The sequence below is a fragment of the Oreochromis niloticus genome, linkage group LG22 (assembly GCF_001858045.2).
Source record: "Oreochromis niloticus isolate F11D_XX linkage group LG22, O_niloticus_UMD_NMBU, whole genome shotgun sequence".
In the NCBI taxonomy this organism is placed as follows: Eukaryota; Metazoa; Chordata; class Actinopteri; order Cichliformes; family Cichlidae; genus Oreochromis; species Oreochromis niloticus.
In genome coordinates this window covers 12819068-12837403 of record NC_031985.2, presented here as the reverse complement: position 1 = coordinate 12837403, position 18336 = coordinate 12819068, and the positions used below count along the sequence as shown (strand labels likewise).

The following is an 18336-nucleotide window of genomic DNA, read 5'->3' as shown; positions in this document are numbered from 1 at the left end:
CTCAAATATACCACTGAGTAACGTGACTAAACTTGCTGGTCTAGGTACAAAAGTGGGTGGAGAAAGACCAGCATCATAATGGGCTGAGCTTCACCTGCTGTAAAAGCTGTATCCTTGACAGAGAGGAGAGCAGAAAGTGGATACCATGCTCCGGTCAGATGAGGATATGGATACATATGTGAAGAGAGTGACAGAGATCTGAGTGAGAAGAAGAAGGTGCAGAAAAAGGAAATGAGACTTTGAGCTGCAGTCTGAGGCTGACTTGAGCATTTTCATCAACAGTCTAAATAGCAGTTTGATTAAAGTTTTAAGATATTTTATCCAACAATGGCAACTCTTTGGCGATTTACACTTTTTCTCTGCATGCTGCTGATGGCGTGTGGAGGCTTGAGCCTGGCTAGTGAAGAAGCAGAAACCCGAAATACACAAACAGAAACTGGGACAGGCTCAAGCTCTAACACAACTGGAGGAGGTGGTCATGAAGCGGCGCCCATCACTACACTGCCCATTGTGACCTGGAAGTGGCATCACATCAGCGTACAGTACCTGGTGGCCCTGTGGATTCTGGTTTGCTGGCTCTGCAAACTTAGTAAGTTCATGGAAGTGCTCTCCTTTTCTGACATCTATTAACATAATCCTCTGCACCCAAGATATTTATTTTAATAAGTTTGAAGTAGTAATAATTTGTTTTTAGTTTAGGGTTACGCACAACATCTATTATTGGTCACTGGTGCAATTATTGTTATTGTTTTTTTTAAAATTATTTCTCAGGCATGAGCTCTTAAATGTATAAAAACGTGTGTGCTTATACACTTTAGTGATATTTAAATAGAGCCAAACATATGTCGTCTCAGGGCACTTGCAATCTAAGATTAACCCTACAACTAGAATTTAAAAAAATCATGCAACTCTGTTTAATTAAAACCCCATCATCTTATATTTCACGGCTTTTCCTGAGCTTATTCATCATATAGTGAATTTTTGGATGTGTGACGGACGATATGGACGATTGGACGATATTTGAACCTCATAGAAATCAAAGTGAAACATCGGCAGCCCGGCATGCCGCGCGTTGCTTAGCAACACTTATTGTTTAAGCCGACTTTTACTTGATGGCCGCTATGACACGAGCCAAGTTTGCAGAGAGTCTATTTACGAACATAAGTAAAGATATTGACCGTTAAAAACACATTAAAGCTAGGAAATCACTTCTTTTTTTTTTTTTTTTTTTTTTGCAGACGATCCCTTTTTGGCAGGATACCCGATCAGACAGAACTCGTGGAGAATCTGCCAAAAAGTGAACGTCTGCAAAAAAGTGATTTGCAGAGTTTTCGTGTGTAATGTCCTTATGTATGTTGTTTAAATAGAGTTTGTTGAACAGGCTTTACAAAGGGGTTATATATAACATGCCCTCTTTTCATCTTTATGACCCCGTGTTATTGCACCTATATTATAACCAATCCAATTATATTTGCCACTTAAAATATCTTTATAGAACTATTGTTATATTTTTAGCAGTTCCTGTAAGCCTCTTGGCCAGATTACCCTTTAAAAAGAAATGTTCAATGTCAATGAGACTTTTTAACTGGATAAATAAAGGCGATATTAAACTCACTTTTCAAAACAAACAAACAAAAAAAACCTGATTATAACTTTTTCCTTGTTACTGGAATATTGTTTGGGGCTCCAGATGACTTGACATCATAAGTTTTCGTGTCCCAGGATACGGGGGACATTTGTTTAACATATTATAGGCCAACAAGTTATTTATAGGAGTTTATAAATGGGTAGGCACTTTTTGGCATATACCACTGTTGCGCTTCCAAAAAGTGTAATTTTTTTTCTTAAAAAAAAAAAAAAGTAATACCTTTACTTATAAATAGACTAAATAAATAGAGAAAATAGACTTTAGTGAATAGGATTTGCAAAGGGGTTATATATAAACTAAAGAAATGACTTGTTTTACAAGTATTTTAACCACTGGGTTATTTTACCTACAATACAACTAATCCAGTCCTTTTTAGCCAGTTGAAATATTTTTACAGAACTATTGTTATACTTCTTTCAATTTCTGCTGCCCTCTTGGCCAGGTCTCTCTCTCTGTTTTAAAAGTAACGTCATTGTCAATTTAACTAGATAAAAGAAGGATATTTAAAAATCACTTTGCCAAAAGATTGTGGCTTCTACCTTGTGACAAGAATGTTGTTTGTAGCTCGAGGATGAGGGATAGTTAGTGGGGGTAGGTTAATTGATCAATCTAAATTGCCCATAGGTGTGAATGTGGAAGTGAATGTGGTGTACCCTGCCTCTCACCCTTTGACAGCTGGCATAGGCTCCAGCGCCCCCCACAATCCTGAAAAGGATAAGCAGAAGCAAATGGATGGATGGATGGACATGAGGGATACATTTGACATATGTTTCACATATCATAGGCCAACAAGTCATTAAAAGTAATTTAAATATGGAAAATCACTTTTTGGCAAATACAACAAATCACTTTTCGGCACAACACTGTCTGTGCAGTGCGTCCAGAGTGTAGAGAACTATTTCAATCAAATAAAGAGTGAAATTCAGAGCATAGCAGCCAAATCAGACTGGCTTTTTGATCCTGAGGTACAGAGCTGAGGATGTGAAGCTGCAGACTAAGGCAGAGCAGTGTGGATGGTCGAGGAGAGGTTGCAGTACTGATGATCAGAAGCAGACGTGGACGAGATCATCTTAAAAATAGTTTGTCCAGCTGTCCAAATATCCATCCAGCCCTTCTGACTCTCTGACAGTTGGCACAGCTTCCAGCCTGATGAATATGTTGGCTGAGGGCGAGGAGCTTTCTCTAGCCCAACCAGGAGGAAATGTTGATCTCATCATCCCCGTTCCAACATCGGCCGTTCAGGTCCACACTACTGAATACTGATGGATATGTGGACAGCTGGACAAAGCCTCATCACTGCAGCAGCCTCCTCTGCCTGAAGCTCTGCTGATGAGGGTGGGTTAACGAAAACCTTTGGTCAGCTCGTCAATGCCACTGCAGCTAGCCTCCCATAGAAGGACCCTTGATTCTCTGCCGTAGAAATGGTGACCTCAGACTCCCCCAAAGAACTGATATCTAAAACAGAATTTCCAGTTTTGTCATGCTGTTGTGAAATATAGGTTACTGGGGTCACTGGGGACACATTTAAACATTTGTAAAATGTAAAAAGAATAAAACAAACCCCCCCAAAAAATCATAGTTCTAAGTGATCAAAAAATCACTTAGAACTATGACAAATGCAATTAAATGAAAAAAAAGGTTTAATTCCATATTTATACATTTTTTTCACAATCCATGGGATACATGAAGCTCTCACATTCAAGACCCTTGAGTTAGTACATTAAAACCTTATATCTGTCCACAGACCCTAATTATAGTCTGAATCTGAATTCTCCCAATACCAACAGCATTGTTATTTAGGTTTCCAGTAGTCAGAATAAAACTGTCCAGGTTTTAGCATGAAGCAGTTTTGCTATATATGAAAGGCAGAAAGTGACAAAGTCCAAAGGGGTTATGTCCCGCTAGTTCAGGGCATAACAATTAAAATACAAAGTTGCCTGACAGTCAAATTAAAACTCTGACATGGAGCAATAAAGGAGAAACACACAAGGCAGGGTAAATACAGACAATAACAAATAACAAAGACAAGGTCATGGTTATATATGCAGGAAAGTCATGAGGAATGACTGAAACTAATCAAGGAGGCAAAACTAAACACAGTACACAGGGGACCAGAAACTACTGTTACAAAATGAAACCTCAAATAACTCAACAGGAAAATACATTACACAGAGGCAGGAATTTGACAAGAAGATACAAAAAGGCATGGAGAGGCTAAATTGAACCAAAACACAATAAAGTAAATATAAATAACAATGTAAATTCCAAAGTAATAAGAACTGGGGACTAAGAATCGTAGCCCAGAGGGGGATAGTAAACCTGATCAGAAATGGAGTTAAAGAAACTCAATGGAATTCATAAACCCTGAACTACTATGGAAGAGACGGGAATCAGGAGAAATTAAACAAACCTAGAATAAAGGAAAAAATAAGATAAAAAGGTTATTAATTACAGACTCGATAAGAATTCTACACAACAAAACTCAGTGACCGTGACACCACACCACACACGTGTTGCAACTTTTCCACACATTATACGGTAAACGCAGATGGATTTTGGCTCCATCTCATTTACAGTATATGTTTGAATGTATTTCTTCATTTAAAGGAAAGCTGGTGAAAATGCTCCTAAACCCACAAATTTAACAGGTATCCAATGACCTCTGTTCCACCACTGACTGTGTCACAAATCCCCGTGGATGTGCCCAGAAAATACAAACAAAGCAATAAATTGTCAAAGCAATAACTTAACCAGACAGTCACACACTGCAATCTTGCGTATGGTCAGTCGGCCTATAGCCTACTGGTTTTTAATTTAGAGCTGGTCACTAGATAATTGCATGTCTGGCTCTTGGGGCCAGTGTTGCTGGTCTGTTTGGTCATCCTTTTCTTGAGTTAAACCTTTTAAACGTAAAGCTAACTCCTCAAAATCTCAGCTGATCTACTTCACGAGAGACCGCGCAGATGTGGTCAAGTTAGTGATCGAAAGTGGGAGTTTAAAAGTGTAAAAATATAATTTTTTGAGGTTACCTTATTATTTTTTGTTTGTTTATAGATTTCCAGGTTTTTGTTTTGTTTTGTTTACAAGAGGTTCCTTTGAGTTAAATTTAAAGAAGTGATTAACCTTCGTATGGTGTGGAGAGAATCTTTAACTTGCTGGAGGTCCTTGAATATGTTTTAGTAACGGGAGAATATATTCACTTTAACTGTGATATGAGTCTTACATATATATAAAATTGGAAGCTTTATGATTGTTTTAGCCACGGTCTATATGTTTGGAGTGACATACACAAATTTGTACATTAACTCTAAAACCTAAAAGCAAAAAGACTTGTTCTAACATTTATTTTTCATCCTCACTGAAGTAGGTATTAGCAAAAACATTCATTTTGATTCTGTGCTTGCACAAATGTAAGCTGTATTGGGGACAATAGTTTCTGGAATTTAATCTTCAACTAATTTTAAAAACAAATGTGCACAACATAAGTGCAACCCTGTGGGGTAAGAATAGGTGTACACTGTGGTTCACTAGTTTTTATTGTTAAATAAATTTTAGTGACACTTTATGAGCTCATTAAACATGTAGTTATCTTTGGTTATGCAGACAGGTTTCACATACGATCCACCCACTTGTTGCTCATATCCCCAGATGCTTTTTTCTTTAGATGAGCAACAGTTGATCATTTGCAGAAGTTGCAAATGATCAACTAGAGTTTTATATTTAAGGTTAAGTTAGAGTGAACTGAGCTTTGAACATTTGCCAGCTCCAACCTGACAGGAAGAAGAGCGGCTTAAAATCAAAGGTTGTTACAATTGATTGATGGTTCTTGTCTTTGTCTTGATCTTTTTTCTCCTCGCAGTCATTGAGGCCAACCATAGTGTCACCAACTACATACCTGAGAGTGCCCTCCTCATCTGCTCTGGTTTCATTTTGGGTGGCATGATTTGGGGTGCAGACAAGATGCAGACCTTCTCACTGAGCCCAACAGTCTTCTTCTATTTCCTGTTGCCTCAAATCATTCTGGATTCAGGCTACCACATGCCAAACAAGCTCTTCTTCACCAACCTGGGTGCTATCTTGATCCATGCTGTCATTGGGACCTGCTGGAATGCCGCCAGTTTGGGGCTGTCGCTGTGGGGGTGTCACATGGGAGGAGCCATGGGTAAGAGAGGATCTTTAATTTATTCCATTTCAGCATACCTGCTGCTACGACTCACACAGAGGAAGCGATCCATTCTGAGATGTTTAGACTGAGAGCTACTATTTGTGATATCTGTAGTGTTTTTTAGCATACTAAAGGATGATTAAAAATGACAATCTAAGTAAAAGAAGGAGACATTTAAAACTATCAGGTAGTTACTTCGTTGGCACTAACGATCCATATTTTGAAGCATGACTGAGAAGATTTTGGTCACCAACATGTTGGTTATTATAATCCAGAAGGGGCCAAATTTGGAAAAAAGGGTGGATTTCCACATTATCAGCTACTGATAGCAAGCTTGGTTATTAAGCTGTATGCATAAACTGGGGGCTAATTAGTACTTTTTTTTTTTTTTAAAATACTCACATTTAACTCACAAAAAGTAAAGCACAAACTCTGCATCATAATTAATTGAACTGTGCATAAAACATACACAGTAAACCCCCTTTATTTATATAACAAAAGCAAAAATACAAATTCATATTTCTTAAAGTATAGCAGACAAATAGTGAGAAAAAAAGGCAATTAACAATGGAAGAGAGACAGACCATCATAACAAACACATCGTTGTGACACAAATGACACAAACATAAGCACTTCAAACCTGGCTTTATATTTTACCCCTGAAGGCTGTGATTGTTCTGGAACAAAGACATGATGCACAAATGATAGTTTTACAGTCACATGACTTAAGCAAGCTGCCTGAAAAGAGCTTTCTTTAGTATTACAATAATCCTTTAATACTTTAATTTTATTCTTTGTTTGAATACATTAAACAACGGCATCAGTAGCTGCTAATTTGGTTTAATTCCCAAACTTTATCAAAATGCAGGCTTAATTAGTTTATTTTATGCTCAGGCCTTGTCCACTGCACTGGATGAGACTGGAGAGAGATTTGACATGACTTATTCTATTAATGAATTAGAATGATTACTTTGTCATTCTCAGCTACAGAAAATATGAGCTAGGTTTATTGTATTTCCTGCCCTCTGTATCTGTACAGGTGACCTGGACATCGGTCTGCTGCAGTATCTTCTTTTCGGAAGTCTGATGGCTGCTGTGGACCCCGTGGCTGTCTTAGCTGTGTTTGATCAGGTCCACGTTAACGAAGTCCTCTTCATCATAGTGTTTGGAGAGTCACTGCTCAACGATGGTGTGACAGTGGTTAGTATGATAAACTCTGTAAACGCAAGCTTTTCACCAAACCAAAACGTGGAGTCTGTTTACACACCACAAAGAGCAATGAGGCCAAGACCTTACCGAGACGGGGAGCTCAGGTTTCTAGCATCCAAAACAGCAGCGCCTGTTCCTTTAATGACTATTAAAACAGTTACTGTGAAAAAGCAAGCCAGAGTCCTTCAACAGAGCACCTGGTAAACAAATTTTGATTTGAAGAAAAGCAAACTTTGTTAGGCTGGACACTGACTCAGTATTAATATTAATGTCTATGCTATCTTAACATCCAAAAACCTGCCTCCTAATAATGTCAGAAAGCCTTCTAACAAGACAGAATATAAATTGCGTATACATCGTACTTCATTTGACCTTTGACTGTACTTGGGATCATTTTGATACTCTTGCATTTAAGAAATTTTTTCTTTAAAAAATCACATTACATTTAATACATTTAAAGGGTTTAATTGTTTTATTATTATTATTATTATGTTACATATTTTGTGTGCAGGTAAACTTTAAAACATTGCAGTTTCTAAAATGGAAAACAGAGGGCAGTTCATTCTGATATTTCTCAGTTTGAATATTTATGATTGCTGGAAGATTACGTGATTAATAATCAATAGATTACTTCATTACTGAAATAATCGATAGCTGCAGCCCTAATATGAATCACACTTTATTCACTGCTTGAAAGCTTGCACACCCTTTTTAAAAACAAGGTTGGAGGCCTCTGATGGAATCACGGAGAGTGTTTATAGCCCTTCTTGTAATTGTACATGTGCAATGAAATTATGTGTGCTCCACATCAACTGTTCAGGTATAAAATAAAAACAGTACACAGCAGGAATAAATAACAAACAAGAGAAATATATACATATATAGTGTTTGTTAACAGTCCGAATGGCAGAGGGGAAGAAATTGTTTGTGCATCTGGAGCTGTGGGACCTGCCGAGCCTTCTTTACGAGGGTGTTGCTGTTATGGGTCCAACATTAACATAAGACCATTGGAGATGTGGGTGCCCAAAAAATTAAAGATTGAGACAGATTCCATCTGTTCTCCTCCTATAAGAAGGGAGCGGACCCGTCTATGCCTCTTGAAGTCTCTACCTATGTCCTGAAGAAACTGGACCTTTGGTGGTTAGGATGTCTGGGCTTATGGTGTTGAATGAGCTGTAGTCCACAAAGAGCATCCTCGTGTAGCTCTTCCTGTTCTCCAGATGACTTAGTGATCAAATTGGGCAAAGGTGTGAGTTCCTCTGTAAGTTTGATGCTGCTGTTGTGGATTGGGGGGCTCTGGCCTTTGTAGTTGGTGAGCGTTTGGATGCCCCTCCACACCTGAGGAAGTGAGGAAGCCCTCTATCATTCACCTGAAAGCCTCCTTGGCCTGTTTGATGCCCCTCCTCAAGTTGGCAGGGATGTGGAGCAGAGAAAGCTGGTGTACCAAGTAGTATGGTAGTCTGATGAGCTCTGCAGCAATTTCTTTTCTGAGACAGTGGAGCTGCAGAATGACATGGAGATAGAGTTACTCAGCAAGCTCTCAAGGTGCCTCATTAGAAAGTGGAGCGTTTAACTACTGATGCTGTATTAAGTGACCAGCCCAGGCTATCAGTTATCTGTACTCCCAGAAACTTGATGCTGCCAACTATCTTCACCACTGCTGTGTCATCTGCATACTTAATGATGTGATTAGAAGCAGGTGCAGCACTGCAGTCACGTGTCAGCATTGTGAACAGCAGTGGGCTCGGGAACGAGGCCTGTTTGCCTGATTGAAATCTCCTACGACAATACAAACGCGCTCTGGCTGTGTGGCTTCAAACTCACTCAGGGTCTATTTTGTGTTTGCACTGGAGGGGATGTTTACAGCCATAATATGCATAGCGGTAAATTCTCTAGGCAGGTCACACAGTCTGCCTTTAACAGTGAGCAGCTCTATTTCAGGAGAACACTGACTTGAGACCGCTGCTGTGTTTTTACTTCATCTGTTGCTTGTGTAAATACATAACCCACCACCACAGAATTTAACACAAAATGTTTTGGCTCTTGTCTAGCCACATTGTAATTAACCCCATGCAGGCTAAGTACATAATCGGGAACAGGATTCAGCCATGTCTCCATCAGAACCATGACACAGCAGTCTCTCACCTCCTGTTGTGATGTTAGGTCCAGCAGTGAGAGTATGATGGAAGTTTATCTGTTGAGTGCTACATACTACAAAAGAAAAGTCTGGAAAACATTCCAGTCTGACTGTCCAAACACTGACAGTTTTTTGTTTGTTTGTTTTTATCTTTTATAACAGCTGATCACTTAATAATTTTTCTTTTCTTTTTTTCTCTTAGGTGCTTTTTAATGTGTTTGATGCATTTGTATCGCTGGGAGGAGGCCGAATTAATGCAGCAGAAATTGTTAAAGGAATAGGTAAGCTATAACATTTATTAATCTATTTGTTCATGCAGTGTAATTGCTCACAGTCAAGTCTGGCAAAATAGACAGTGTAGAGTGTCCCTGCTGCAACACACAAATGTGTTGACCATTTTGATTTGTCGGGTGTGGACACAAAATAAATTAAACACTTTTTATGCTATCACTGCCCTGTAAGGCTAGTAGGCTTTAGAGGGGTGTAAACAATAGCAATAAACAAACAAACAAAAATATATTTTTACCTGTTTCCTCTCTCTCCACAGTTTCCTTCTTTGTGGTTGCATTTGGTGGTTCCCTTGTGGGCATAGCATTCGGCATACTAATTGCACTTCTGACCAGATGCACAAAAAACATCCAGATCATCGAGCCAGGCTTCATCTTTGTCATGGGATACCTTTCCTACCTGACTGCTGAGATGCTTTCTCTGTCTGCTATCCTTTCGTGAGTATTTCACAACTGAAATATAATTTGTTTTATTATGTCTGTATCCATTTTATATATGTAAAAATGAGGTAAACATATTTAGAGTTTACTTTGTGTTTCCTTCTGTAGCACTACCTTCTGCGGTGTGTTATGTCAGAAGTACGTCAGAGCAAACATGGATGAGAGTTCCGTCCAAACAGTCAAATATGCCATGAAGGTTTTCGCCAACGGATCAGAAACCATCATCTTTGTTTTCCTCGGTATCTCGGCCATCGATAAGGTTATCTGGGTTTGGAACACGGGCTTCATCCTCCTCACGCTCCTCTTCATCTTTGTGTATAGATTCATTGGTGAGATTTTGTTGTTTGGCTATCACTGTTGAGTCAAAGTATCACATACATTGTGGGGTAAAAACTTGGTGTGTTATGCAAAGAAATCTTCTGCTGCTGCAGCACAAAGATCAAGCAACACACATTTACGAGAATACATGTGTCAAGAACACTGGGCGACCGGACTCAGAGGCAGGATTCACAGTATTCAAGTTTAGTGAGTTTATTTACAATGAAAACACCAGAGTGATACATACAGGTAGTGATAAGGGAAAATGGGGGCTCCAGGAATCCAGGGGAAGGGGCATCCAAACAATGTCTTCTCATTTACTCTGCTCAGGCTGTCTCTACAAACACTGTGCGGCAGGGAAAATCCAGGAAAGGTCTGTACACAAGAGGGACAACAATGAGATTAGTATAAAGCAAGGAAAACACTAGACTTGAGTGCTGGGCTTTACTAAAAGCATAATTCAACAATCCAGCAAAAAGCACCACTGATGCGTGAAGTCTTTAAATAACTGTGTGTGTTTGTATGTATATTTCAGGTGTGTTTTTCCTCCAGTGGATCCTTAACAGGTACAGGCTGGTCCCAATTGAATTAATAGATATGGTGATCATGAGCTACGGTGGCCTACGAGGAGCTGTTGCGTATGGCCTGGCTGTGTTGCTGGATGAGAATAAGATAAAAGAGAAAAACCTGATGATCTGCACTACTCTCATTGTGGTGTACTTCACTGTCATCTTGCAGGTAGTGAATTTTTGGAGTTGATAATTAGCTAAAATATGTGTACATTAGTTTGCTTGTTAATTACAAAGTCTGTGTTAGAGCTTAATTTTGTTTGCACATTTGTGCTTGACATTGTTACAGGGAATAACGATGAAACCTCTGGTCATGTGGCTTAAAGTAAAGAGAGCTGAAGTAACTGAGGTCTCACTCCTAGAGAAAATGACAAACAAGGTAAATCTAATAAAACACGTCATGTTTCACCGACAAAAACGTTTCCCGCCCAGTTTCTACAAAGTCCTTCTCCTTTCTTTAGATGTTTAATCACACTCTGGTTGCCATAGAAGACATATCAGGACAAATAGGAGATAACTACTTCAGGAGCAAGTATGTACGAGACTTAATACATAATTCCAAAATGCCTTTTAATTTTAAAGTAAGCAACAGTGATTTTTCTTTTTGTAAAGGTGGAGACATTTTGAGGAGAAGTGGATGACGCCACTTTTGATGAAGCCATCTGCAAGGAAGAAACAAGATGAAGTTTTTGATGTCTTCCATCAGCTGAACCTCAAGGATGCCATGGAATATGTGACTGAAGTGAGAATCATTTGTGCAAATTCAAGTATATTTTGCTCAAGTACAAATTAAATGTCACTGAGAAGATTACTGCTGGTGTCTTCTGTTGCAGGGCGAGCGTAGTGGCTCTCTGGAGTTTGTCCGTAATGACAGCGCCATTCTTGATTTCAAGAAAAAGCTGGAAAGTGAATACACAGAGGTCTTGCCTGACATCCCGCCATACATGATAAATAATCATGGTGCAATGTTCACTATGGGGTGAGCAATCTGGATTTTTATAACAGTGTGAAAATATATACAGAAGGTAAAATAAGTATTAAACACGTCACCGATTTTAAGTGAATATATTTCTAAAGGTGTTGTTGAAATAAAACTCTCACCAGATGTCAGTAACAACCCATCCAATCCACACATGCAAAGAAATCAAACTATTGATGTCCATAAATTCAGTTATGTACAATAATGAGAAATGACACAGGGATAAAGTGCTTACTGAATTTGTTTTAATGCTTTGTACAAAAGTCTTCGTGGTTTCAAGAAACTAGTCACATGCATTGCCAGGAGCACCTGGTCATGGGTAGTTTATGCTGAAATGATGTTCCTTCCACTTCTGGATTGTGGCCCCAACAGTGTTCACTGCAACCTTCCCTAATTTCAAAATATCTTCTCTAATCAATGCCATCAGTGTGTTTTGCAACAATTATACTCTGACGGTTTTGCGAGAGCTCACTGGTTTCACTGATCATGAGATGCTTGTCGTGTGGCACCTTGATAATGAGACACCAGTTTATAACCCATCAATTGGGACTGAACAAGCTGAAGTTAATTTGCACTAAGTGGCTGGATTGCGTTCTGATTGCTGGTGTCATGACTTTTCATGTCTTTTTGCATCTCCCTTTCTTCATGTGTTCAATGCTTTTTCTTTGTGTCATTTTTCATTTTACACATAAGTTAATTTCTGGACATGCATAGTTTGATTTCTTTGTATGTGTGGATTGGATGGGTTGTTCCAGATATGTTGTGAGAATTTGATATTAATAGCACCTTTAGAAATATATTTAATTAGAAAATTGGTGTACTGAATTGATGCATTCAATACTTTTTATACCTACTTAATAGACATAAGATACTGCAACTATTCAGTGCCTTCAAACAGCTTCTGTTCACCACCATATTTTAGAATGAAACCAGAGTGGATACACTCTTTTAATATTGTTGTATTGCTTTAAGTCACTGACATGATTGGCTTCCTCTGCAGTAGAGACCCTATTCCATCAGTGAGCCTGGAAATGCACGAGCAGACCATGAAAGCTATGAGGGAAGCTGAGGCAGTTGATGCTCACCACCTTCTGGATCAGCATCTCTACAAGAGCAGAAAACAGGTAATGAGCAAATTCAGTCATTACATGAGGGACTTACTAAAGCATCCTAGTAATGCACGTCCATTTAATTAGATAAAATAGATGCAGCAAACAGGAATTACACTGTTCATTTGTGCAATTCTTATTAACCATTAAATTACTGAGGTGTATATGAACTAAAAACAACAAACTGTTATTTATGGCTGGCTATAGACAGATGTATATTTTCTGTATATATGCAAATCCTCAGCTTATTTGCTTGAACTGTGGCTGAGCTTGACTTTGTGTCCTGCCTGAACTATTGCTGGTTTCTGTTTTATAAAGGAGTAACAAACTGACTTCTCATTCTGTTGTTTATAGTATCGCCACGGGTTCAGTCGCAGTGATTTCAAAATCAACAGAGATGAAAAAGAAGTCCAGGAGATCTTCCAGAGAACCATGAGGAACAGGTTGGAGTCATTCAAGTCTGCAAAGATGGGTGTTTCACCACCAAAGACAATTGTCAAGCACTCAAAGAAAGAACAGCAGGAGAAGGTAAAGACAAAAAGAGGGAATAAGCACACCCTACCAGTGTTTGCAGAGTTCATTATGTCTCTTGTGAAGTCCAGTGAAGAGGAAATACGGTCCTTATTACAAGACAGTGGTCTGGAAACTGAAAACCAGCTGCTGGACTTTTGGGAGAGAAATGTTGTCCTTTTCTTTTTAAATATTGGGTGGCTCAATAGACCTACGTCATCTTTTTATGGTTTTCTGTTTCATGATGCTTCAGATGTTTTTAGTTGGTAAAAGTTCTGGACTGCACGCAGGCTGGTTCAGCGCCCAGACTCTTCTATGAAGTCATGTTGCTGTGATAGCAATATGCAAATTAGCAAAGCCTTCCCTGAAAAACATGTCATCTGGATGGGAGCATATGTTGACCTTTATACATAACTTTTAGCACTGATGGTGCCTTTCCAAATATGCAAGCAACCAATTCCATATGCACCTCCATACCATCCAAGATGCAGGTATTGAAGTGAGTGCTGATAACAATCCAGAGAGTCCCTCTCCCTGTTAGTCTTGAGAATGTGGTGTCCATGTCTTGCAAAAAGAATTTCACATTTTAATTCATCTGACCATGGAACAGTTTTTTCACGTTGCCTCAGTTTCTTTGTTTTTATGATTTTTTTGAAGGTACATTGTGTTATATTTCTTCTTTTGTCTTTGATGCCAAGAAACATTTAATTTTATTCATTTTTAAATCCTGCCTGGAAGCTTTATCAGTCAGAATCATGATCTGAATGTACTGTTATGCCAGACAAACTTGGATCTTTCCAAGATCAGCTCTATAAATTCTCTATAGGCTCCTCTTGTTCATGTGCGTCATTTATCTAAGTCAAGTTTATTTATATAATGCATTTCCAAGAGCTCATGCTGCACAAAGTCTTTACAAACTAAAATGCAACTAAAACAAGTAAAATGTGCAGCAATAAAAATATAAAAGAGACAAAGTAATACAACAAGACAATAAAAACAGCTACCACAACAATGGCCATAAGGGATATTTAGACATGGAGTGAAAACACAAGGAAGCATTAAACAATACTTGGAAGTGCACAGATTTGTGGGTGAATTGCCAAAGGACAATGGGACACTGAGACATTAATACAAATCAAGGAGACCGAGACAAGGGAATTAGATTCAATACAAAGCACAGGTGACAACAAGACGCCAAAGGAAAGATAGGAACTAAACACAATGGGGCACAAAGGAAAGACTAAGAAAACAATAATCAGCAATAATAAACGATACAAAATAAACCTAATCAGACACTTTTCAAAATAATCAGAAACTCAAACAAGGAAATAGGACTTGAGATATGCAAAAATGTGGCAAACAAGAATAAATAATAATTGATTGTTGTTGATAAGTGATTGCAGAGTGCCCTCTGCTAGACAAACTAGGTAACATCGGTATTGGTTGGACATGGCTGAGGGCGTTGATCTTGTCTCTTTTGCTTTGCCTTCAGTTTTTCTTAAACATCATATGTGATTAAATAAATCTCCTTCGTTCTACAGATCCCAAATGGAAAGTCAATGAGCAAGACTAAACTCTGCCATTCTGGTGATGAAGGTTTGTCTGCTTGTGGTTTTTTTGTGTTTTTGTTTTTTTCAGATTTAAGGTCTTAGCAAACTAATTTTCTCATTTTCATTTTTAGACTTTGAGTTCTCAGAGGGAGATAGCGCCTCTGGCTATGACTCGTCATACCCTTCTTTCTCCATGAGAGCCACGTACAGACCAGGAGGTAAGATCAATGCACTTTCTACATCTTGTATGAAACTGATACCAAACATATTTTTGAGAATGATTAAGAGAGTAGCAGATGCCGTTACTACAAACACAGAGATTAGGGAAACATACAACAGAGGGAACTAAATAGACAGTTTGTATGCAATAACCACCCCCAAAACAGGTGAAATATAAAAGTGTGGTAGAAAGGTCTCCACAGAGCTGCAGATGAGCCACAAACCACACCACACAACAAAAAGTATGTAAGGGTTATGTAAGGGTAAAGCTGCAGGGTAAAGGCACCAGACGGTCATACAACACAAGGACTTTGTACTAGTGGATTGACAGGTTAAAAACCAGCTAATGTTCGATCCGTCTGTGTTGAATATTTCCATTCTTACGTGTTGGAAACAGTTTAGGGCTACAGTGCAAATATGAAAGCAGCTTATTATCATAGAATTTATTTTGAATTTCCTAATACTGTTCTGACTCTGCAAGCAAACACCTGTAAAACACTTTCACAGTTGAGTTGAGTTTATGTACACAGACAAGAAGGACCCAGCACAATGAAAATCTGCAGATATAAAGGGATATAAACTTAGCCGCAGCATCTACAGACCAGAGGTAATCTAATAAAATATAAAGTACTGCTCAGGCGTATTAATGAAAGCAATGATGTAATAACTGTGGTAATCCAGCTTTATGACTGGTTATTCCTTAAATAAGGAACAAATTTCAGTTTGGACAATAATAATGAATAAATTAGCATACACCACATTTTGAATATTTCAGTATTTCAACTCTGGAAAGTTAAGCTCATCAGATGATGTTTGATGCTAAGTGCATTTAACACTAACTTAAGCTTAACTGAAGCTTGGAAGATAATTATGGCTTTAAGCACTTTTGTATTCAGATTGAATTGGTTATTCTTTTTGGAAGGTATATAAATGTCAAATAAAAAAAACAACAACTCCAGAACAGCGAGTGTATTTGAGTTTAAACTTTTAAGCTGAATTAAAGTGGATAGACCACAAGTGCAAGGGATGAGCAGCCAATAATGGCTTCACTTGTATAAAAATGTAATGCAGAGAACAGCAGTGGCCCTAATATTGAACCCTGAGGTACTAATTCAGTTTTTTCTTTCATCAAGATGGGATTGAGAACCCAGCCTTTGTGCCAGATCTGTACCCCACGGATTTGTTGCAGATCCCTCCTTGGCTGGCAGAGAGTGAGCCCGACAGCAGCATGGTGGCTCCGTCATTGCGAGCCCAGGCGAATCTTCCCAATTCACCTATGGAAATGCGCCGAATGGGGCTTCTTCGTACCAGCACTCGCTCTACTGACACAAAGCAGATGAACAATGATCAGTTTCCACCTCCACCAACACCTCCTCCTCCTCCCAGTGGCCACATGTAACTGTATCCCAATGCAGACACCCTGTTCTGTTCTGTTCACTTGAACCTGGAACAAAGACACAAAATAAACCTCAGACTAATTAACCATCTACTCTCATACTGACAAGAAAATGTTTATTTTTCCATGACTGTGGTTAGCTCCTGTGTTTCTACACAAAACACTGTGTAGGAAAAACTGCACTGAAACAAATCCTTTATGTTCAACATTAGATATATGTTGAACACTGTCATATAGTCTGTGGTTTGTAGTAAACATGCTATTGAAAATTATTATTTAAGGTTAATTTTTCAAAACATCTTAATATTATGTAAAAACCTTTCAAATGATGTGTAGATATCAATTATAAAAACAATGATTTAAAATACTTTCTGAATCTATAATCCATACATTCATATTGCAGAATACCACAACAACTTTCACCACTTGGGGCACTATTTTGTGTGAAAGATGAAATATTACTAACAAATAAAATGCTACATAGGTCAATGATGCAAACACATTTTAGTGGGATGCATTTAAACATTTGCAGCATATATAATGCACATTCTTAGTATTATTTAGTGAGGTTCCAGCCTGTTCTGAATGCTCTCTATTTTTCGACTTTTGACTCTTGCAATGGAAGGGAGAGAGGACATCCCAAATATGGTCATCTCAGATGCTCCACCAACCTTCCGTTTCAGAGGGTCAAACAATTAGGAAAAAGTTGGTTTAAAGGCAGATGATGAACTAAGTGGTATTCATTAAGGGCCAGTAGAAGATAAATGAGGGTATAAATGAGGATTATCATGAACCATGAATAATGCAAAGCTACTCTTGTCTGAGAATTTGGGTTTGATGTGCCCATTTTAATTTCTTGTACTGTTTTAATTTTCTAATAAATGGAATAGGTGTGATTGTTTCTCTGTCTTTCTGTGTTAGCTCTGGCGACTTTCTTAGGGTGTACCCTCCCCAGCACCCTTCACAACCCTGAACTGGATAAATGGAAGAGAATGGACAGATGAATTGATTAAGTGTATTATCAAAAATCACATGAAAAAGAACTTTAAAAGGATGTAAAAAAATCCTTTTAATCAACTCCATCTGAGAAGTTTAATATTGGTGAGAAGCTGCTAATAAAGCCATTCACAGGCTTAAATTATACCACTGAGTAAAGTGACCAAACTTGCTGGTCTGGGTACAAAAGTGGGTTGACCCAGCATCATAATGGGCTGAGTTTCACCAGCTGTGAAAAGCTGTATCCTTGATATACAGGAGAGCAGAGAGTGGATACTATGCTCTGGTCAGAAGAAGAGGTGGATGTATGTGGAACATTTATGTCAACAATCTACACAATAGTTTGCTGATGGTTTATAAGGGATTTTATCCAAGAATGGCAGCTTCTTGGGGATTTATACTTTTTCTCTGTGTGCTGCTGATGGTGTGTAGAGGCTTGAGCCTTGCGGGTGTAGATCCAGATCAAACTTTGTCAAGCAGTGGTCAAGTAAAAATCCGTAATCCACAAATAGACAATGCAATGAGCTCAAACCATGGCACAACTGGAGAAGGTGGCCATGCAGTGGAGCACATCACTACACTGCCTATTGTGTCCTGGAAGTGGCATCATGTCACCACCCCGTACCTGGTGGCCCTGTGGATCCTGGTTTCCTGGCTCTGCAAACTTGGTGAGTCCTGCAAAGTCCTGTTTCTGCAAGGCTCCGCTCTCCCCTCATCAACCAGAAACCCTGAAAAAGCTATTTTTGCACAAAGCTATTAAAACCCATTTTAGCTAGAATTTTACACTCAATTTGAATATCTAT

The 18336-nt window shown here is 38.6% G+C and overlaps 1 protein-coding gene across 2 annotated transcripts; it reads left to right on the top strand.

The window, feature by feature from the left end:
- The first annotated feature begins 114 nt into the window (after positions 1 to 114).
- LOC100691637 (sodium/hydrogen exchanger 3) lies at positions 115 to 17438 on the top strand. 2 transcript variants are annotated; one of them, XM_005452803.4, is made up of 16 exons: positions 115 to 589; positions 5508 to 5810; positions 6853 to 7013; positions 9362 to 9440; positions 9707 to 9884; positions 9996 to 10216; positions 10741 to 10943; positions 11064 to 11153; positions 11236 to 11306; positions 11387 to 11516; positions 11608 to 11753; positions 12757 to 12877; positions 13217 to 13390; positions 14914 to 14968; positions 15054 to 15140; positions 16275 to 17438. In XM_005452803.4, exons 1-16 carry the CDS (start codon positions 328 to 330, stop codon positions 16538 to 16540), a joined length of 2547 nt encoding a protein of 848 aa, XP_005452860.1. In that variant the 5' UTR covers positions 115 to 327; the 3' UTR covers positions 16541 to 17438. The 2 variants fall into 2 exon arrangements, with proteins under 2 accessions (XP_005452860.1, XP_003447243.1); XM_003447195.5 differs by having other exon boundaries at positions 12754 to 12877.
- Positions 17439 to 18336: the final 898 nt, after the last annotated feature.